At 36.6% G+C, this 21747-nt stretch overlaps 3 protein-coding genes and 1 non-coding gene across 9 annotated transcripts; 2 read left to right on the top strand and 2 right to left on the bottom strand.

Moving 5' to 3' along the window:
• Positions 1-126: 126 nt before the first annotated feature.
• Positions 127-6866, top strand: LOC18048795. 2 transcript variants are annotated; one of them, XM_006439488.2, is made up of 8 exons: positions 128-631; positions 805-867; positions 1165-1923; positions 2187-2321; positions 4762-4845; positions 5643-5702; positions 5797-5883; positions 6222-6866. In XM_006439488.2, the coding sequence occupies exons 1-8, from the start codon at positions 233-235 to the stop codon at positions 6525-6527; spliced, it is 1893 nt and encodes a 630-aa protein (XP_006439551.1). In that variant the 5' UTR covers positions 128-232; the 3' UTR covers positions 6528-6866. The 2 variants fall into 2 exon arrangements, with proteins under 2 accessions (XP_024043945.1, XP_006439551.1); XM_024188177.1 differs by lacking the exon at positions 805-867 and having other exon boundaries at positions 127-631.
• Positions 6867-9432: 2566 nt separating this feature from the next.
• Positions 9433-13544, top strand: LOC18048794. Of its 5 annotated transcripts, XM_024189736.1 has the most exons (4): positions 9528-9543; positions 9782-10064; positions 10294-12181; positions 12691-13544. In XM_024189736.1, the coding sequence occupies exons 3-4, from the start codon at positions 10310-10312 to the stop codon at positions 13018-13020; spliced, it is 2202 nt and encodes a 733-aa protein (XP_024045504.1). In that variant the 5' UTR covers positions 9528-9543; positions 9782-10064; positions 10294-10309; the 3' UTR covers positions 13021-13544. The 5 variants fall into 5 exon arrangements, with proteins under 5 accessions (XP_024045506.1, XP_024045504.1, XP_024045503.1 ...); XM_024189738.1 differs by lacking the exon at positions 9782-10064 and having other exon boundaries at positions 9433-9543; XM_024189735.1 differs by lacking the exon at positions 9528-9543 and having other exon boundaries at positions 9683-9858.
• A 207-nt stretch (positions 13545-13751) lies between these two features.
• TRNAD-GUC lies at positions 13752-13823 on the bottom strand. Its single transcript has one exon. It is a non-coding gene; the product is annotated as a tRNA-Asp (tRNA).
• Positions 13824-14755: 932 nt separating this feature from the next.
• On the bottom strand, positions 14756-19663 carry LOC18048793. The gene is made up of 9 exons (XM_006439484.2): positions 19183-19663; positions 17631-18931; positions 17382-17500; positions 17001-17125; positions 16665-16764; positions 16184-16261; positions 15972-16055; positions 15448-15533; positions 14756-15216 (listed from the first exon to the last, which is right to left on the bottom strand). Exons 2-9 carry the CDS (start codon positions 18889-18891, stop codon positions 14979-14981), a joined length of 2091 nt encoding a protein of 696 aa, XP_006439547.1. The 5' UTR covers positions 18892-18931; positions 19183-19663; the 3' UTR covers positions 14756-14978.
• Positions 19664-21747: the final 2084 nt, after the last annotated feature.

Below are 21747 nucleotides of genomic sequence, written 5' to 3'. Positions count from 1 at the left end.
GAAAAAAAAAAAAGCCATGTCAAAAGGGTAGTTTTTTTTTTTTTTTTGAAAGAAAAAGGGTAGTTTTCTATAGTTTTAGAATAGATAGGAAAAAGATTAAAAAAAAAAAACCATGGCAAAACCGTAGTTTACGCAAAGAAAGTGACCGGTTACGCGCCGCTAAGCATTTGCTATAAATTAGCGCATTCGGCGGACTCAGAGATACTAACGTGTCGCGCGCGCGAGAGAGAGAATGGGGAATCGTCGATTCGCACAGGTCTCGACAAGCGACGAAGACGAGGACGTACCGCCACCGTCTTCAAGAACACGCAAATCAGAAGAAAATAAAGAACAGCAATCATTGAGGCAAAGCAAGAGGAAGCGAATAAAGCTTCAAGAAGAAGAAGACTACGAAGAACCAGAAGAAGAAAGAAAGGCATCGAAGAGGGAGAGGAGAGATAAAGGAAAGGTCAGAGAAGCTGAGAAGCCACGGAACGACGGCGTTGAAGACGAAGAAGAAGAAGAGGAGGAGGAAGAGCAGCCCCAGGAGGACGCTAAACCGGTTGGTGAACTGGTTCGATTTTCCGGTAAAGGCAGAGGACGAAGGAGCCATTACGAGGCTTTTGAGTTCGACGGCAATAAATACGAACTCGTGAGTTTTTTTTAATTAATTTTTTAACTGAGTAGAAAAAAGTAAATTTGATTGGATTTGGCTTGCATTTCTGAATTTCATGGTTTTGCATTCTTTTTATAAATTTTAATTGGGGAGATTTATGGTCGTTTAACTTTAAAGGAATGTTTAATTTTGTTGTGATTGTTCTTCAGGAGGATCCTGTACTTTTAACTCCTGAGGATACAAATCAGAAGCCTTATGTGGCAATCATTAAGGTAATTCTCTTCTGAAACTATGATGGTTGTGTTACATTTAGTTGTCTGTTCTGCTTAATATAGATGGCTGTATTGTCAATGCATTGTTGGATGCAGCTAAGTCTTAGAAGTCTTCATGTGTCATATACAGTGGAGCCTGCGCCTCCCTTTGATTGCCCAAATTTTCTTTACATTGATTAATTTTTCTACTGTAAAACCAGCCACGTTTTTATGAATTTGTTTGCTTCTTTCTGTTTGGATGCTTAAATGTCTTTGGTATCACTTGTTTGAATAACGAAATTATTGATCTGTTGACAGGAAATTACTCAGTCCAAGGATGGGAGCATGATGGTTACTGGACAGTGGTTTTATCGCCCTGAAGAGGCTGACAGAAAAGGTGGTGGAAATTGGCTGTCCCGTGATACAAGGGAGCTTTTTTATAGCTTTCACCGGGATGAGGTTCCAGCAGAATCTGTGATGCATAAATGTGTTGTGCATTTTGTCCCCATTCACAAGCAGCTTCCAAATCGTAAACAACACCCTGGTTTTATTGTTCAAAAGGTTTATGACACTGTGGAGCGGAAACTCTGGAAGCTTACTGATAAAGACTACGAAGATAATAAGCAGCATGAGATTGATCTCCTAGTTCAGAAGACTCAAGCACGCTTAGGAGACCTTCCAGACATTGAGCCTGAAGAAACTGCTACTCGGGAGCAGGAAGATCAGTTAAAGGCTAAAAGAAGCCTGCGGAAGAAGAACATATCACCTCTTGATGTTTCAAGAGAGGAAGATTCCACAACCAGGTCAGATCAGTATGTTAAGGCTGAAACACCAGGAAGCTGTACTAGCAATGCCTCGGAATACTACAACATTTTATCAAAGTTTAAGGCATTGACTGGAGAAACCCATCGTGATAAATGGTTAGAGAGGCTCCTCCAAGGCCTTCAATACATATGCAATTCTGCTGACAGCATTCATGCAGATCAGAATGGGAAAGGTGGTTGCAAGGGGGTTGACCATGAAAGTGAGGATAAGTCAGTGGGAACTGAGAATGGATCTCGAGAAAAGGGTCAGAAGGTCTGATTTTACATGTTTTTATTTTTCTTAAAGTTTATCCAATTTGACGATTTATTTTTATTTACCTAGATGTTTTTAATTCTTTTCCTAAAATTTCTATCTATCCAATTTTTCGATTTATTTTCTTTGACCTAATTGATGTGAATGGAAAATGGGTATCATATGGGTGCTGATTCAGAGGGTTTTAACCTAATTGATTTGAATGGAAAATGGGTATCATATGGATGCTGATTCAGACGGTTTTAATATTCTGCCTTTTACAGAATGGGAAGTCTTTTATATGGCCAGATACTGCCATTGCAGCTGTTACAGCTCTTGAGAAGGCTTCACATGATACTCTTTCTTTGGATTTTCAGAAGTATAACCAAAAACTGCGGCAGCTTTTGTTTAATCTCAAGGTTAGAAGGTTTTCTTTTGGCTTGTTTACATAATTAAGTACAAGAAGACATGTATAGAGACCTAGACTTATTTGCAGCTTGAATGAATACAATCTATCATTACATTCCTGCTGCCTGTGGATACATGTCATTATAGGGGTGTTCAGAATCCAATCCGATCTGCTTAATTCGTCTGATCCGTAGAAATCCGATTCGTAAAAATCTGATCCGTGGATTGGTGGATTGGATTGGATTGAAAATTTGAAAATCCGCAGTTGGTAGATTGGATATGAATTTACTTTTGTAGATCCGTAAAAATCTGCTAATATACAAAAAATAAAAAATATTTATTTAATAAAAAAGTAAACGTGTAAATAGTGGCATTATACTTACTAATAAATAAATAAGTTAAAATATAGTTATATTAACACCGTATTGTATTTTATCCGATAATAATATAAAATAAAAACAATTAAATAAAAAAATATAACTTCCTAAGCAATTAATTTTCATGTACGGATTGAAATAAATGAGATCTTTTTCTTTTTGGTGTGTTATATTTTGAAACTTTGAATCTATTTTGTAACTTTATTTAAACAATTAATTTATTTAAATCTTATTTAATTTTGAATTTGATCAGTAGTAAAATCATTTTTATATTAATTTTTTTTATTTACTTAGTTTGTGGATAAGACATAATTAAAAATTTTTCTCCTACAAACCAATCCGCAAAATGGTGGATTGGGTCAAATCCGCATCCGATCCGCAGACTTTTGGATTGGATTGGATTAAAAATTTATAATTCCCAAAATCATGGATTGGATATGGATTGATATCCAATCTGTAAAATTTGATCCGGGAACACCCCTACATGTAGGGTTGGCAAATTAAGGACTTGGGTTGGACTTTTTCAAGCCCAAGCCCATTAGATAAGAATTGTAAGGGCTGGGCCTGGGCGGGATTGTTGTAAACTTGAAATGAGTTAATAATAATCAAGTTGTTATAATCAACAATGAATTAAGAAAAATAAATATTTCAAAATAAAATAAATAAAAGTTTAGAGATTTAATTTTTTAGTATTGGATTCTCTAATTCAAGCACACTTTTAACTAATTAACACTTAAAAGAGAGTTTCATATTATAATTTTAAATTTTTTGGTTCATTATTGATATATAAATTAGGAATTTAAGCTTATTTTTTTTATTGTTCCATTATTTTTATAATTTTAATTTATTATTCTAATTTATAATTTTTTTTTTTTTTTTTAAAATAGAGGGCTTGGGTCGGACCTGGGCTTTTTTGCCTAAGCTCTTGTCCAGGCCCTCATGTGCGAAGCCCGACCCGAGCTTTTTTGCTATCCCTACCTACATGTCAACCTTTTCTCAGTGGTCGGCTACAAGGCTGAGGGTTATGCAACTACATGGTTTCTTAATTAAATAAGATGATTGACTGTATTTTACTACCATTTTTTCCCCCTCAAAGAATGACTATACAATGAAGATAGGTTTTATTAACTGTGAATGTCTTTTAGATTTGCCTACTAAATACTATGAATGTCATTAGATGTAGTGATGGCAATGGTACCTGCAAACCCATCCAAACCCACCTACTGTGGATAAGTTTGCGGTTTGTAGGCGGGTTTCACATTAGAAGTTGAAACTCGCACTATGTTGCAGGTGAGTTTGGTATTAACTGAATATCTGATGGATACCGGCATGGATATCCGCCAAACCCGCAATTTTTTTATCTCAAATATTTTTCATGTAATTTTAATTGAAAAAATTATTAAATATATAAATATATAAATTAAATATATGTAAAGTATAAACATGTCACGTGTGGTGTGTACAAGTTGCAACTCATAACCTAACCTAAAAGAAATCCAAATTATTTCTTTTTCGCCTATGAGCAGCAGCTGCAAAACCTATCATTCCAAACTATTTCTCTTTCACCCGTGAGCAGCTGCCGCACACCCATTTACCTATCACTTGTGAGCAGCAGCCGCACACCCATTTCCCTTTCACCCGTGAGCCACAGCCACACACCCATGAGTTTTTCATGGCATTTGTGTTTTTTTTATGGATTTATATATTTCATATTTAAATTTAAGAATTTGTATTAAATTGATGTTGAAATTTTAATTTTCTATTTATATTGATTAAATTGAGAATTATGTTATGTGGAATTTTAGCTTATTAATATAAATTTACATATTGGACGTTTGTGATTTTAAATGTGAGAACTCGCAAAAAATCCACCGGATACCATTGCAGGTTTGGTAATTGTCACAACTTGCAGTGGGTGAGTTTTCTTAAAAAATTAAAAACCACAGCGGATGTAGGTACGGGTTTGGTAATAGCAAATCCGCTGCGGGTGGTACCCATTGTCATCCCTAAATTCATATGGGTGTTTAAGATACTATTTTGATTGTTTAATTTTTATTTTTTGTATTCTTGGCAGAGTACTGCACTGCTAGCCCGACGTCTTCTAAACGGGGAGTTAGAACCTTCTAAGATTCTGAACATGTCACCTAATGAGTTAAAGGTACTATATTGTCCTAGTTGGTAGTATATTTTTTATTTTTATTTGTTATTGTTTCTGCATTTACAATTAAAAGTTTTATCTACTAAGTAGAGACTTGTAACCTTCTAAGATACTTAATTTATCATCTTGTTAGTGAAAAGATACTATTTTGTAATAATTGGTAGTTGTGGATTTGTGTTTTTCCCTGCATTTGTGAGTAATTGCTTTTTCTCAATCTAGTTAGGAATCTGTAACTGATAATGATTTTGTTGATTGGTCTCCATTATACTTGTATTTTGACTAGTAATTGTTTTTCAGTAAGGAGGGAATATCGAGTAGATATTTGTTGTTGGCTCTTTATATTGTATGTATATTTGCCGGCCTTTTTTTTTCCCTCTTTTTTTATTTGAAACTTTTCAAATTATGATTTCACATATTATGTTAACGATTTCAACTGTAAGCGATGCATAAAATATTAAAATATCTGCTCAATCTTTTATTTTTTCACTGCTGAAAAATTGTTTAGCTATGTATGCAAGTGACTCCTTTAAGCCATTTTTCTGGCCATCCATGAGTTCAGTTGAAACTGGTTTTATGTTTCTTTTTTTTCTTTTTATATTCATATGTTAATAGGTGTAAGTCCTTATTTGTTTAGTTCTAAACTGGATTTCTTTTGTGGGTTCTAACCCTTATCTTTAGTTCAATGTGATATGCCGATAAGCCACTAGGATCATTAGTGCGGACATTTGGTATATGTTTTGTGTGGTTTTGTATGAGTGAGAATGGGAATATATCTCAACTGATTGTCTTACTTTTAGGAGGGTTTAACAGCAGAGGAGATGGCAAAGAAAGAGCCTGATGAGTCGGAGCAAATGCAGGTTGCTGTCTTTTACCTTGTATTGGTTCAAAATTTAGTTCAATTTATTTTTGCTGTGATATGTGCTCATATTTAGCTCATTGCTTGTAAAACAGATGACAGATGCTAGGTGCTCAAGGTGCAATGAGTGTAAAGTGGGCCTCAGGGACATCATCCAAGCAGGACACGGAGATCGATATCAGGTTTCTGCACTTTATAACTTACCTGCTGATAGTAATTCCTTTCTTCGCTGTATGAACAATATTTGATTGAGGTGCTATCATTCAGATTCTTTTGATAGAAGGTGCTGTCATTCAGATAACGCATGCCATCTTGAGAAAAGGGATTTTGATAATCTAATTCTAAGCCTTGAGTTTTATCTATGTTTTCATGATTTATGATTTAAATCTGTATGATTTTGTATGATTATAATAGTAATCTAAAGCATCTCTGCTTATGTATTATTTAGCTCTTCTTCTTCTTCTTCATTGGTTTTTGGCCATTAAAAAATAATTTGAATTTGTTTTTGGTCTGGTTTCAGTTGGAATGTATTGCCTGTGGTCATTCCTGGTATGCTTCCAGAGATGAAGCGTCCTCCCTAACAATTGATGGACCAGGTTCTGCGGCAAAAAGCGTAGGCATAGTACCTTTGGCCACTGCCAAGTTTGATAGCCTTGAGAAGAATTTGCTGAGCCCTCGTGAGTCTGAGAAATTAGCCAATGATGTCCTTAAGAAATCAAGCGAAGCATACATGCCTGTGTTGGAGGCCCAGAGATCATTCGGCAAGTCCAAAACCGAAGAGAATTCTGATGCCTCAAATGCAAAGAAAGCGGATGTACAGTCGTAATCCCTTAATAAATAGCGTCAATTTGGGGTCTATTTTCTTAGTTTTAGTTTAGTTCTCGGGGAATAGCTACCGCTGCACAGGTTGACTTTTAGGAGCTTATTTTGCTTAGCCTATTGTAATAATTTCTAGACTTGTTTTTTTTGCGTCAAGCTGGGATGTTTTTCGCCGAGTTATAACAACTAATCACCTTGTGCATATTTCAAATACACACTGACGAAACTGTTGATGAAATAGGAGGATTGCAACAATCATCGTCGTCGTCACTAATCAGGTTGATTACCTTATCCAGGACGTGATGACTTTGTTAAATATTTGTCTTGACAATAGAGTAATTTTTTATGTCGTGAGTGACTGAGTGGTGATTTATGGGACAAATTAGATCAGTCCGCCTACAAAAAATAACCAACATTTATCGATCTTTTTTTTTTTTACCAATTCCAACTTTTTTGGACCTATTTTACCCTTCTCTTGAGTACTCATCCCAGCTAAAGAAACACTTGTATGATTGTATCCAACTTAAAAAACACTTATACCACTAGTTTCTTGCCCAATTTCGTTTTTTTTTTAAAAAAAAAACGTTTCAGAAATTCTGAGTTTGTCTTCTCCCGCAACCGACGTTCTGTGAGCTTCTCCCTCAACATTTATCATTTATTTAAAAAAAAACGTTTCAGAAATTCTGAGTTTGTCTTCTCCCGCAACCGACGTTCTGTGAGCTTCTCCCTCAACATTTATCATTTATTTCGTTTAGAGTTTATGATTTATTTTCTTTTTCATTTTAATGGCAGCCAACTGGAATCATTAGTTTAATGGGCGGGATTTGGGATTTATTATTTATTGTGATGTGAAATTTGATTTTATAATGTCGATTTATTAGATTAGTTTTTGTAGTGGATTTAAAGGTTACGGGTCTGTGCAACAGAAAACACTGAAAACTTTTGGCACACCGCATGTTTGCTAAAATGACTAATTGAATTATTTATCCTTTTCGTTGTGATTTTTATATTGTATTGTGGAACAAGGCACAAGATGCGCAGCAAATTTGCCGGATTCCACCAATTTTATTGCACAAAAAAATTAAAAAACAAGTCCAGCAAAATGTGCAGCCAAGAGCACGATAGCTTTACGCGCTTGCATCCAGGGGACGCAAGGCGATGCCAAGGGCGACCCAAGTCTGTAAGGCACCGCCCCTCTTGTCTGGGGCAATTTTTTCTTTTTCCTCTTTATTATTTACTTTCAATTATAGATTATATATATATTTTTTATTTATTACAATTATTTGTATGCAGTACTTGTTATTTGCCGATTAAAATATATTTACAATTATGTTGTCGATGAAAAAGTGTAAAATAGCACGAAAATATTGGTCAGTGAAAAATGTTGGTTATTTTTGTGAGTGGACCGGTTTATATGGATGTTTCGCAAATTTCCTAAAAACAAGAATTTAAAATTAATTTCAGCTTAAAGTACGAATCAGAGGCTGGAGATTCCGTGGGTCAGAACTGACCGACCGCCTCAATTTCGCTACCTCCCGCCAGCCTAAACCAATCACATGATTCTTTATTTACCGTCTCCTCCTCCGTTTCCTCCATCACATTCATAGGGAATGCCACCCGTTCCTATTTTACATGATTACCCCTTTTTTGGTTTCCTCCTCCATCCGGTAATCGAGATAAAGATGCTCAAAATCTCATTTCAATTGTGTTCAAATTTTTTTTTTTTTTTGAAGTCTGTTATACAGATATTAATGACATTATATCAGACATTACAATTAATATTTACAATCATACTATATAACTGGGACCACCATCATACATTGACACACTGAAGTATATGCCCAGATATTTTAAACCCTCTCTAATATTCGAGGAGTGCCTGCTCCACTCACATTTCGTAAGGGAGAGACTGTCTCCACTCAATTAATTGATAATTGAAGAAGAACTGAAACTAATATGCTCTTATGGAGGCTTGAACCCTTGCACTCAACATTGTAAGTGCAAGGCTTCTCCCATTGGACCAAAGGCTCATTGGTAATTGTGTTCAAATTCAATACACACCATACGCATTAGTGGTGTAAATTACCATTCTTAGTATTAAAGAAAAAAAAAAAAAAAAGGAAATCTTGTCAACAAATTCTACAAACACACAAGGAAATTGCCCCCAGAAGAAGATCTGGGGAGTTCAGTTTTTAGTAATTGGATTAGGGCGGGATCTGCAATTACTGCATTAATATCCGCGTTAATTTGTTTTAATTATGGGGACCAGCTAAATTAATTGTAAGATTGCAGTCCCGCTATTCCCAACACTACTAATGTACAATAATAATTATGTGCATTGATTTGGACACCCACTTTTACCAGTCAAACGAACCTTCCCCTCAAGCCCATTGACGATATTATCCCTGCCTAAAAAATCGTAAAATATATTCTCAAAGGGTTTTTCTGTCATTTCTTACAGGTAACAGCCCAATCATACCTTGGCTGCCCGTATCAATCGATAAACATTAAAGTGCAACCAAAATATAAAGAAAAAGCTTTTACTATAAAAATAAATAAACGCACACAACGTAGCAGCATATGATGAGTTGAACAAGATGAATTTTTTACTAGACATGAACAGAAACTCATCAGTTCTCTGTCTCTTTTTTGCAACTCATCTTCGTGTGAGCAAGAGAGACAAGAGTGCTGTTTCTTCACTTCACAGTTCTCTCACTCACCCCCTCACTCAATTTCTTTTAACCTCAGGCATGCATTCTCTCTCTAAAGCTTCCTTCGCCTTTTTGTGCTTATTAGGCATTTTGCCGCTTTATTGCTATTGGTCCAAGCCTGGCAAATTTGTTTGCTTATGCTTTTTCACTGTACCTGTGTTGATTCTTTTGGCATGTTAAGTGCGCACTTTGTTCTTTTTTTAACATGACTCCGGTTGTGTCCCTAATAGATGTCGATTTATTGTCCCATTGATACTTTAAGTTTAAGAGAGGCTGGAGATTATGATGATTGGATCACTTGCTGTTTGTTGGGTTTGTCTTTGAGCTTACTTCTTTGAGATCTAGCGGGGTTATGACTATTTTCTCAAGCATTTTTTTCCCTTTATTTTTTCTTCTTTTGTTTAGCTTAGAATGCAAGTGAAACTAAAGTTATTTTCTTTTTCTTTTTTTCTTTAAATTATTTTTTGTAGCCTTTATATCTGTCACTTTATCATAGGATTCTTTGTTTGTTCAAGAGTTTCAGTTTTATGAGATCACACTTATTTTGAAGTTTTGTGATCTCAAAGTTTGGATTAACTTATGCGGCGCCTGCTTTTTCAAACAATAATGGTATTTGGTAAAGTTAAGGTCTCTGAACCAGTGCTATACTAGAGTACTACAATTGGTTAGGCTTTGAATTTTATAATTTCTCTTGTAGCTGCCGTGAGCCACATATTATTTGTTAGGCTCCTGCATGTCAAGATCCGATTTTTACCTCCATATGAAGATTTGTTGTTAACGGAGTTCCCGTATGTTATAGGCTGTGGGAAGTTTTGGTTGGTATAAAATATTTGGTAGTGTATTGTTCCTCATTCTGCATTTTCTCTGCTGACGTATTTGATAGCATAAAATCAAAATTTCAGGACAAATCTTCGGCTGTTACGTTTGTTTTTGCATTACTAGTTAGTGAACTGAAGTTTTTGGCACTGTTCCTTTTATTTTTTATCACTTCTGCTTTTCTATATGATATTTATGTCTGCTGAATTCCATTTTAATAGCTATTCATTTTCTTGTTTACTTCAGAACTGTGGATCTAGCTATGGCACTAGAGATGGAGATGGATTGCGACAAAATCAGCACAATGGGTCTGAGTCCTAACACTGTTCTTCTGCCTCCTCGACATTGTTCGAATATTGAAAAGAGGAAAACAAAAGGAAAACACATCCGTAAAGATGAGCTGCTGAGGGTAAGGGAAGGCTTCACAGAGATTAGCTTCCGTTGTTACCGTAGTTCCTCTTGTAAAAGTACTCCAGCTGGACCTGTTGGACTGGAGGGTAACATAGAGCTGAAGCGAGGTTCAATATATCAAACATCCAACGAGGTGAGGAAGATGAAGAAAATGGGAGCTATTGAGGGAAGGAAAAAAATCGAATTTCCTTGCAGTAATGATACCTCTCTTCCCTTCAGAGTTCTTGATTCTTTATGTAGTTCAGATGAGGAAAGCTCTGGGAAGAGAAACTCAGTGTTGTCTGTAAACTCAACCTCAAATATGTTGTCTGTTTGCAAGCCTTTTATAGAATTGTGCCCAGCAGGTGACTTCATTGAATTCGGTCTGAAGTTGGATGCAAGACAAAAACAATCTGCTGAAACTCCAAGGAGAGATACAGTTGAGGATTTGAATTTCAGATGTGGTGAGGTTGTTGGTCCTCTGGATGATGGTAACAACCTCCTTGAAATAGACACAATTTTGACATTTCAGAAGTCTCATTCTGCGAAAGTGGAGATGGCCTATCCACCGTCTCCATCAGAATGTGATCATTCCTCCAGAGCTAGCTCTAAGACTCGTTTTAACCCTATCAGAAAGATGTTTGATCCATTGATGAAGTCCAAGTCTGTACGAAGCCCTTCGTGTCATGCAGTGCAACATAATCAAGTCAAAAAAATTGGGACAGAAAATGTGAGAAGGGAAAGGGCGTTTAGGAAATCTTTGTTGCATGATTTTTCTAATACAGCTCAGAATTCAGAATTCAATTCTCAGATTGTTGAGAAAGATAAGCATCGTTCAGCTGTGGCACATTCACCAGTCCACCTACATGGCCTTCTCAAGTTGGAACACAAGCAAGGGGTACCCTTTTTTGAGTTCTCTTTGAGTTCCCCAGAAGATGTTATTGTGGCTAGGACATGGAAAGCTGATAATGCTTTTAATTGGGTATATACCTTCCACTCCTTCGATGGTAGAAAAAGAAGCAACGTCAGTGGGTGGGGATCAAATGATCGCAACAGAGAGTGCTCAATGGTGGGACAGATGCAGGTTTCCTGCCATATATGCTCAGAATTAAGAGATGGTGGGGTTTTTGACAACTCTATGGTTACAGAGTTTGTGTTGTATGATATAGCACATGCAAGTCAAAGTGTCTCTGCTCAAGAACTTCTGAAGTGTTCGTCTGATGCTACACCTCCTAAGGATACCAATCAAGGCATTGTTGAGGGAAGTAATGAGTCTGATTCGGTGAAGTCCAAAGAGCAAGCAAAAATTGGTTTTTCTAATAAATCAAATCCATTCCCATGGGCATCAGGTGATTTGCCTCCAAACCTTGAAATTGCAGCCATTGTCATTCAAGTGCCATTTGAGAAAAGAGAGAGCTTGAAATACAAGGGGCATAGAGTTAGTGATAAAATGCATTCGAATCTACTCAACCTCTCTATGGTTGAGCAGAGGCGAAAAGACCGACTTGAAATCAAATGTTCGGAAAAGGTAAAGGTAGTAATTCCAACTGGTAACCATGGTTTACCAAGTCCTGGAAGCCGGGGCCCTTCTTCATTACTTGATCGATGGAGGTTGGGTGGAGGCTGTGATTGTGGTGGCTGGGATATGGCCTGCCCTCTTACTGTTTTTAGCGATACTAATATTCATGATGCTGAAGATAGACCACTCCTGGACAATCAGCAGCCTTTTGAACTCTTCGTTCAGGTAAGCTTTTGCTTTGATGCCTCTGTGGATTGGATAAAAGAAAGATACAGTAAAAATTTCATATTATTTAGAGTAAAAGAAAAAGAATTAGTATTTGTATATAGAAAGATTCCAAACATGAAATCTTGTAGTGAAGAAGATCATTGAATGTTAAAATCAATGTTTTACCTGCACCTAGTGCATCGGATGGTGTGGAATTTATATGGCCTTTATGCTACTGTTTTGAGATAAACAATATTATCGTCCAAATGTGTATATTATGAGCACAGCATATACTAAAAGTACTCTTGGATTTCCATGGAAATCAGTTCATTGTATTCTGGTCCTCTAGCATTTAATCTCCACCAGTTAACTTATATGATATTTCCATTTATTTCGTATATGCTCATCTTAGAGTAGTCTTGAACAATTTTAGATAGCATTTTGGTGTCTATCCAGAAGTAGGCAGTTGGGAAGCATTCTTTATAAAATCAGCCTCTCAGGAGTTTTTTGTTTTGATTTATATGCAGGGTGCTAAAGAGAGCACACCAGCTTTAACTATGATGTTCCTTGAGGAGGGGCTATATGCAGTTGATTTTCATGCTCAGTTATCCACTTTACAAGCATTTTCCATTTGTGTTGGGATATTGCATGGTTCAGAAGCTTCTATTGCTGCTGCTCAGGAAAGAAGTACGAAATTGCCACATTGCAATTCACTGAAAGTGCTTATCGAGGATGAAGTGAAATTCTTGATTGAAGCAGTCACTGAGGAGGAGAAGAAGAAATTCTCAAAAAGGGCTGAAGACATCCCACAGACTTACATGATTAACCCTCCTTTCTCTCCGATTGCAAGGGTATAGAGTCCCTACACCTGGAAGGTTTAATTGGGTTAAAAGCTAATATGGTTTCTCTGGAGAGTTCCTCTACAGGTTTCCTCATGATGAGGACTGAAAGGAAAGAGAGGAAGTAGGCATTAACTGAGTTTTGACATAGACCCGACAAAATGCTCATTGAAGCTAAATGGCTTCATTGAACACTTCCCAAATGGGGCTTGGTGATAAAATTTGCCGATTCATGCCCAAAGCTGAGGGGGCTTCTACCTTGACCCGGCAAAATCCTTTCATGTATAATCGCTTTTGTCCATCTGCATTATAGTTAAAGAGTTTAGAACAGAAACAAAATACTGTCCATATTGTTACCTTATAGGGAGGGGAAATCAATTGTTGAACATAATAGTAACTTTGGTATACATTTTGTATGTATTATATCAAGGACATGGTGCTGAAGAGAAGTAGCTTCTACACCCTACAGAATGGTGTTTGAATGTTCTCATTGCTTTATTGGAGCCAAGAAGTTCATACATTGTTAGCAAAACAGCCATTTTCCTTTTTTTCTTTCCCTTTTTGGGTGATGAAATAATGAATAATGTGGCCCTGTGTTATTTCGTTATTTCTCTGTCCTTGACCTTTGTCTCATTATTGTAGTCGTGCCCTCGCTTCAATTATTGTGTGCATCATCAGAAATTCTACGGATTTTGCTGCATCTATTTTTTGGAAATGCACGGAAATCCATGATAAAAAAAATCAATTTACGCCGTTGCCGGGGATCGAACCCGGGTCACCCGCGTGACAGGCGGGAATACTCACCACTATACTACAACGACTTCTTGTTATTCGGTATTTTGATTTTTTTTAAAAACATAAAAATTGGAAAAAAAGTCTGCCGTCATTCAATATATGGGGGGCATTATCGGTAGCTAATAATAATAATTACTGCTTGTGCTCGAGGAGTTGACAATGACCTCGAGATGCACTAACTTGTCCGCCAATAATGAAAAGCACATGCACGATCAAATCATGATTTATCAGATAAACAATGATAATATTATTAAAAACTGTAATGGTGCGTTTACAAAAACAAAATTATAATGGACTGAAATGAGAATATAAAACGTGAATTAAAATAAATTATTTATTTAAGTTGTAAGAATTAAAATTAGAATAAGGTAGATTGACATAATGTGTTTCTTTTGTTTTAAAATTAAAATTTAAATGAGTTACATTGTAATAAATTATTAAAAAAAATTTGTTATAATTATAATTTTATATTTTAATTATTGTGATTATTTATTCAAAAATTATTCATAATAATAATTATTGTTAATAATATATTAATTAATTGTAAAAAAATTTATCGTTAATAATAATGGCAATAATAAATTCAAAATATGTTAATTAGTATATTAATTTATTATAATTTATTAATTAATCACTTAATTATAAAATTAATTAATTATAATAATTTTTTTCAATTGAAGACAAAATAGCCATTTTCCTTTTTTTGAGGTCAAAATAGTCAATCTTGAGAAAGAGAGATTGATTTTTGGCCCCCTAGGATTAGTCTCCCATTTTCCATTCTCAAATTTAGGTGGACTCTAAAATTTCAATTCCAATTCCGGATTCTAATTCCCAAAGTAAACACACTATAAATATGTTGACACCAACTAAATTCAAGAAATGGGAGACTTTTATGCAAAATTTTATTTCAATTTTATGGAAAAATCAATGATACAATCAGATATATGGTACCCTGCTTCTCTCTTTTCTTTCCTTTCCTTTCCTTTTCTTTTTTTTACATTGAAGGTAAGACAAATGGAGTACTTTTGTTTCATATTTGTGTGAAACAGTAGTGTACAGTTACGAATGGATATCAGGTGAATGGGCAGGGCAAAAAGAATCTGATCAGTGGACCAATTTCTCCTTTTTTTATATGATGACGTCATCACTAACAAAATGTGTGTTTGTATGCTCTGAAACAGTCATGAATATGGATGACGCAGCCTTGGTTGTGATGGTGATGCTCCAGGTGGTGCTGGTGATGTAGAAGGAAATAGAGATTCTGTTGACACTACATCATCTTCTTCGGTTTGTTTGTGCTGGATTCTCAGTGTACTAAGATGCGGCACCTCCAAAGAAAATACTCCTTTGAAAAATTCGTAGGACGCAAAGAAGAGTGCTCCTTGGGACATATACATAACCAATCTAGGAATCAATCCCCTGATGACAAATACATGAAAGGCTATTGTAACATCATAGATTCAGGAACATAGTAGACTATGTTAATAAAAGGGAAAAGTACCACCTTGCAAGAACTAGATAGTCCCAAAATGAAGCTGCTAAAATTCATAACACATAGAAAAACCAAGCAGATAGCTTGATATAAAACTATTCAACTGATCAATTGTAATTATAAGACACACGAGAACAAAGAGTGCGTAGATGCAGTACCTGTAGAGACCTTTCAAACCTTCACGCTTGCCTATTTCTTGAAGGGCATGATACACACTACTGTATTGGCTTGTAGATCCAGGAATCTGCAGAATGACCGATGTGTAAAGTTGACATATGATCCAGAATTATGATAACCAGATGCCATGAAGGAGTCGAGTAACAGTGTAATCCACTCTAGTTATCCTTACAACTTGTGCATTGCCATTAGCTCTCAACTCCACTCTTTTTACATTCCAGTAATTTGTTTTTTTCCCCATCTTTTGGGAAACGCCCATTAAAATTTTTAAGGTGTTGAAACTTATAGAAAGCGTTAAAATAGACAGCTTGGGCAATATTACAGCTTCAAGTGAGTATCCTTAAAATCTAAGCATAGAGACAAAAGCTCCATTATTAGGTTTAAAGTTATTAAAAGTTACTCTCAAAAGTCAGTAACCATCAAATTTTTTATTGGCGGAACCTAAAAATTTTAGTCAAGAAAAACATGAAGGGAGTCAATGAACTTATGCCTAAAACTACAAAACCTGTGTCTGTAATCTGGTTTTCACCACATCAAAAGGAGTTGTGAACAAAGCAGCAGTAGATCCAGCCACTCCTCCACAAATTAACTGCAGTAATAGATTAGCAGATCCTGCATAAGTCTTTTTGAAGAATGCTGAAACAAATTTATATTAGCTGAAGCCAGAGGAACAGCTGGCTTCAGCAGGATTATCACACACTGGGAAGAGGGACAAACCGTTTCTATGGTGTTGGGTTGAGCACCAGGTTTTAGCGATGGCAGCATCATTTGCTTTAAGCTTTCATATGTATAGAACTGCAAGGAGTGAAGTAACTTCAAAATTACATGCTTAAATGACCCAAGAGAGAAAGTTACTAAAAGAAAGGCATATGAAATCAAACTGAAATTAAAAATAAAATAAAATAAAATATTCCAACATAATGACCACCGAGATAGATATTTGTATCACTCATTAAACATTAAACTAGGCTCTTATGGATCCCTCTTAAAACTCCTTGGAGTTGACCAGGACAACATCAGACCTCAGATTTAATCCACTTTTTCTGCTATTCTATCTATTAAGGTGTTTTTTCTTTTTTATACATCTCTCTTTCTAGTAATTTTCTTTTTGCTCTAGTGGACCCCCGAGCGCAGCATGTCAAGTGAGAATAAAAGTAGTACATAGCACGCATACCAATCTAGTTTCATTAAGACCTACCTTAACGATTGAGTGTGGAACGTTCCTGCAAAGTACAGCTCCCCAACCGGCATATAATGAATGCAAACCACCATTTTTAATTATTCCAACCAATGCATTCCTACAAAGACAGATTGCTAAGTAACCAGAACAAAATAGTTATAAAACTATGGCAGAAACTGAAATTGGTATCTACGGAAATTGACAAAGACCTACTAAAATGAGCATGTATTGAGGATTTAAAGTTGAGGAGAAAGTTAAACAAAAAACAATCCTTGAAATACACGTCAATATAAGCGATTGACATTAATGTATTCTTATTGGCAGAGGTAAACCCAGGAACTCAAAAAAGTGTACCAGCAATTATGGTAGCGGGAACCAACTTGCATCTGCTGCTTTATGCGTTCACTAGGAGTAAAAATAAAAGAAGTAGCAACACTTGCACAACCACCTGCCGTGCAATGGGCTAAAGAGTGAAACTCCTGTGTGAGAGAAATGAATAAAACTATTGAAAAGCAGATGAGCATTATACTAAAAGTAATATCACAAGCTATGTGCAAAAATCCAAAGCTCTCTTTATCTTGCAACTCTCCTTTTTCCTCTTTCCCACACCCTATGATCACTAATTGAAAAGATGGAGGGATAGAGCTTCGTGCAAGCACTCGGACTCTCGGAGCCAATCCAAAAGAAAGAAAAGGGAGAAGATGCTCAAAGTAAAAGGTTTGAAGTTCAGATTACCTTGGGGAGATGAGGAAGTAAAGCTCCCTTAACTGATTCATACGTAAAAGCATAAACAGCAGATATTGGAGCTGACGATGCAATATTGCTAGCAATTCCACGATAAAGCCCAGTTAGACCTGAATAATATCTCCATCAATTAGCGGAGGCCTTTTAGTAAAGTCGACAGATTACAATTCAAATCATCCCAGTATTTTAAGAAAAAGGAAAAAAAAAAAAAAACTGATCAGTTACCCAGAAACATCATACCTCGTTCAGAAACAATGGATCTTCCAATGTAAACGATAGACTTCTGCTCTGTATGGCAAGATTGAATCACTGTCTTAACTGTATCAACAGGATGTAGACAAAGGCTAACAAATACACCGGCCAATGCCCCTGCAAAAGCATGCTCTTGCTTAGCAAGGGAAAGATGAGGCTTCTCAGCTTTCGGTGAGTGAAACTCCATTTTATTTTCATCCTCAACAACATTCTTATCAGATTGATTCCTTTTGTTTTCAAGAAGTGCATCATCATCCATCAGATGGCGGCATTTTTCACATGTACCATTAGATGAAGCTACAGAGTTAATACAATAATCAGCACAAAGACTCGAACACGGTTGCCTTGTGACGTCGCAATCCTCCTTCATATCAGAGACGTCTTTGAGAAAATAATCTGAAAGCAGAGATTTGGTTGTTCGTGTACTCATCATCAATTTTGCATTAAAACAAGATGATTGACCTTTGGATTTGCTTAAATCTGACTTGTTATGATCTTCGGTGGCCGGCTTAGAAGCAGGACTAAGTGTATCCCCTGAAATGGAAGCCCCTGCACAGCCGGTGGTATCTCCAAGAATACACTGTTCACCAGCTGCTCTTTTCTCACTGTCAGGGATGCTGTCTGCATATGTAAATCCAGCAGGAAATTTTTCTGTCATCCATCGATGAACATTCCCCAATTGATATGGTATTCCTGCACTTGCCAGTCCCCAAACACAGGTATCATTACTTAAGCTGGCACCACTCCGTAGAAACGTCCAGAACGTTGAATGAGCAAACTTTTTACTACAAGAGTCAAACACCGACATCTTTTGTGTTACTTTGAGAAACTCTAGGTTTGGCTGCACCATAGGTGAAAATTGGCCAGCACTGCTAACATCAACACAGAAGTATTTACTGTCAGTTGAAAGAGGTACCCAGGCATTTTCTTCCTTATCCAAATTCCTCAAGACCTCCTTCTTACACTCACTATGACTGTCGATCAAGTTACCCTTGGGATGGAAAATAGCAAGTCTATTTGCAGAATCCCAAAGCTGGCCAACAGCAGCAATTAGCTGGGCTGTGCTCAGTATCATGGGGGACTTTGGTTCAGCCTTTTTGTTGGTCTGCTTACTGTTATCCGCGAGAGCAAGAGCATCCTCTTTGCTGACAAAATCAGCAAGTTCAAAGGATGCCCCTTCGACTGGATTACACCTGCATTTTATCGAGCTTTGATCGCTTGTTCTAGCTTGTTTCTTATACCCACCCATAATTTCAACTCTTTCTACAGTCTTGAAACTGGAAAAGTAACTGCAAATGAGATTAATAAAATTGCATTGATGAGTTCAAAATTAACAACTTGTTAATTCATACAATTTGCTCACGATAGCAGCTAAATTGAACATGAAGAGCCTAAGCCACGCATTTTTAAGTTAAGCTATAATTGCAACCCTGAAAAAAAAAAAAAAAAAAAATTGCTCCAATATTCATAGAGGCTAACGCGAATAAATAATTTCATTTGACCAGAATGTAACAGAGAAATACCGAATGAACAAACTTACCATTCACTTTCTCTCCATTTTTCATTCCAAAGCTTGCAGCTTCGGGCCTTCTTGTCATTGCCGCTAAATAAATTGAAACTCAAAATGATTTTTCAACCTGGGAATGGGTGGGATTCATTTTCTCGAGAAAATTTTGACGCGCGCCTTTTTATTGTATTTCATTTTACGGAGGGTTTAAGCGTCCGTGTGGGGTTTAATTATATAGAGGGTTTCAACTTTCAAGAAAGAGAGCCAAGTGCGGAAATTACTGAGAAAGTTCCGGTGTTAGAGGCTGTACCGTATGGATTTTACCTTCTTTTTTTTTTGTTGGAAGCAGCATGGATTTTACCTTTGATGTGATTGATAAAGGATCGAGCGGGACAAGATTCGTGATTAGAGAATTTGGTATAATCGTGCGTGGGCAGTCTGGTGCCTCTCTGGTCGCATAGATAGCATCGACGCTTCTTGAGGTCGTCTACTGAAGCTTCCTAAAAGTAAAGGACATTTTCGGAACCATATTTGACAATTTTAAAAAAAAAATTGTCCGAGCCCAGGTCGGGACCTCTAGTGTGTGCGGTATTATTATTATTATTATCGAGGGTAATTTTTGGATACCTCCCTTGAGGTTTGACCTTTCTACATTTATATAGAATGTATGTATATATTGACATATAGCACCCCTAGACGTAAATAAGTGTTAGGAAGCTGTTTGGTTTCTCTGTGAAATTATAATAATACCCTTAATTAACTGAGAATAGAGCAAATCAACTTCCAATAAAAGGAAATGGTCTCTGGCTTTGTAGCTTTCACCAAATTTTTTATATTTCCACTAGAATCACAACTTCTTCCGTTTCAGAATCCGGCCGTCTGTTTCAAAATTTTGCCATCTCCTAACAAAATTCTTGCTCATTCTGCTTCAAATTTACAACTTAACTTGTAGCCAAAGATTTAAAACTTTATCATTGTAACCAATTAACTTATCCTCATGTACTGATATGTTTGACCTGAAGTAATTAAACATATCAGTTATACCCAAAAATCACCCAAATTGAGGGCGCGGGGGGGGGGGGGGGGACTTTTTTTTTTATGGGGAAAAAACATTTTTTTATATGTATAATGCCTCGAATTAGTCAATAGCAACCACAATAAATTCCTCTGTGAATTTAAAATTCAAGATTTTAGTAAGATAAGAAAGCAATCAAGCAAGCAAACAAAATGGAAAAGAAATTTAAAATCAATAATAACTTAATGAAAGTAGAATACATAGCACACACCACGAACCGATCGAGCTCTTGGTCATCAGTAACCAAGCCTTGACCAACACCTAAAGTGGTGTACTTAGAGACGACTTCCTGCGACTGAGCAAACTGAGCGTCAATCCTCGGCAAACTGATCCACCGGCGTGGCGATCCTCAAGCAAGCCACTTGTGTCGAGAGGAACTGCTTGTACAGCCGATGCGACAATATCTCTGCCTTATACTCGCATTTTGCCAGTTCACAACTCCGTCGGCACCGCTCTCAACCACCACTCCTTCGCTCTTGTTATTAGTATTGGCATTGTTCATGTTCTCGCTATTGGTGTTCTTCAAATCGGCGGATTCGACGGCCGCGATGATAGAGTCGGTCATAGGTGTGACGTCGATAAAATCTCTGTGGTTCAGGTGGAGAGAGGAGGACGTGCATGAGAGCCATTGGTTTGTTTCAATTAATTTTTTAAGATGTAAAAATTAAAACTTCTGCAATTACAAAATTATCCCCATTTACCAAACAACTCCCTAACGCTTATACACGCCTAGGGGTGCTATATGTCAATATATACATACATTCTATCTAAGTCTAATAAGGTCAAAACTCAGGAGAAGTATCCAAAAATTACCCTTATACTCACTTCCCTTGTGGTCAGGATCTTCCCGACTAGACATCCCGCAGCAATTTCAACACCTTTTGTTTTCATTTTTCCAACAAAAAAAACCTTATCCTCTTCTTCCCCTTCTAAGGAAATGGCCATACACTTCTTAATAAGTTCTTATGTCTCCATGGTAGTTCAATCAAGAAGTAATTAAACTCACCAACCACACTTTATGTTTTTTTGACTCGCTGAAAACCCATGTTGAGTTGTAGAGAAACGATTTATCTACTGTAACTCACACCTTTAAACTTTACGAAATACTCACGAAAAGAAACTGACCCACTCACTCAGCTGGGAGTGACAAAACTGAGCCACCAGGACCCATTATCGTGTGCGGTATTATTATTATTATTATTATTGATGATGGATTTGATAATACAAGATTAAGATAACGTAAAAAGAACAGATGGCGCGACGATATGAAGGCATGGGAATGCGAAGAAGAGTAAGAGGACAGTCGCAGAGATTCCAATTACTGCAGCGCAAGGGATGGTCACAGGGGGGATCATGCATCGTCCTGCAGTCCTCATCACTCGTACAAGGGGTTAGCCCAGCTGCTGGCGTTGATGTCCAAAACAGCACACCTGCAATGCATGCCAAACATTTCATCTTCTTAAATTCATTCATCAACTAATAGAGAAATTTTAAAATACTCCCCATGTATTACAATCAATTGA

The sequence above is a fragment of the Citrus clementina genome, unplaced genomic scaffold (assembly GCF_000493195.1).
Source record: "Citrus clementina cultivar Clemenules unplaced genomic scaffold, Citrus_clementina_v1.0 scaffold_3, whole genome shotgun sequence".
Classification (NCBI taxonomy): domain Eukaryota; kingdom Viridiplantae; phylum Streptophyta; class Magnoliopsida; order Sapindales; family Rutaceae; genus Citrus; species Citrus x clementina.
The sequence above is the reverse complement of the archived record's forward strand: the minus strand, read 5'-3'. Positions and strand labels throughout refer to the sequence as shown.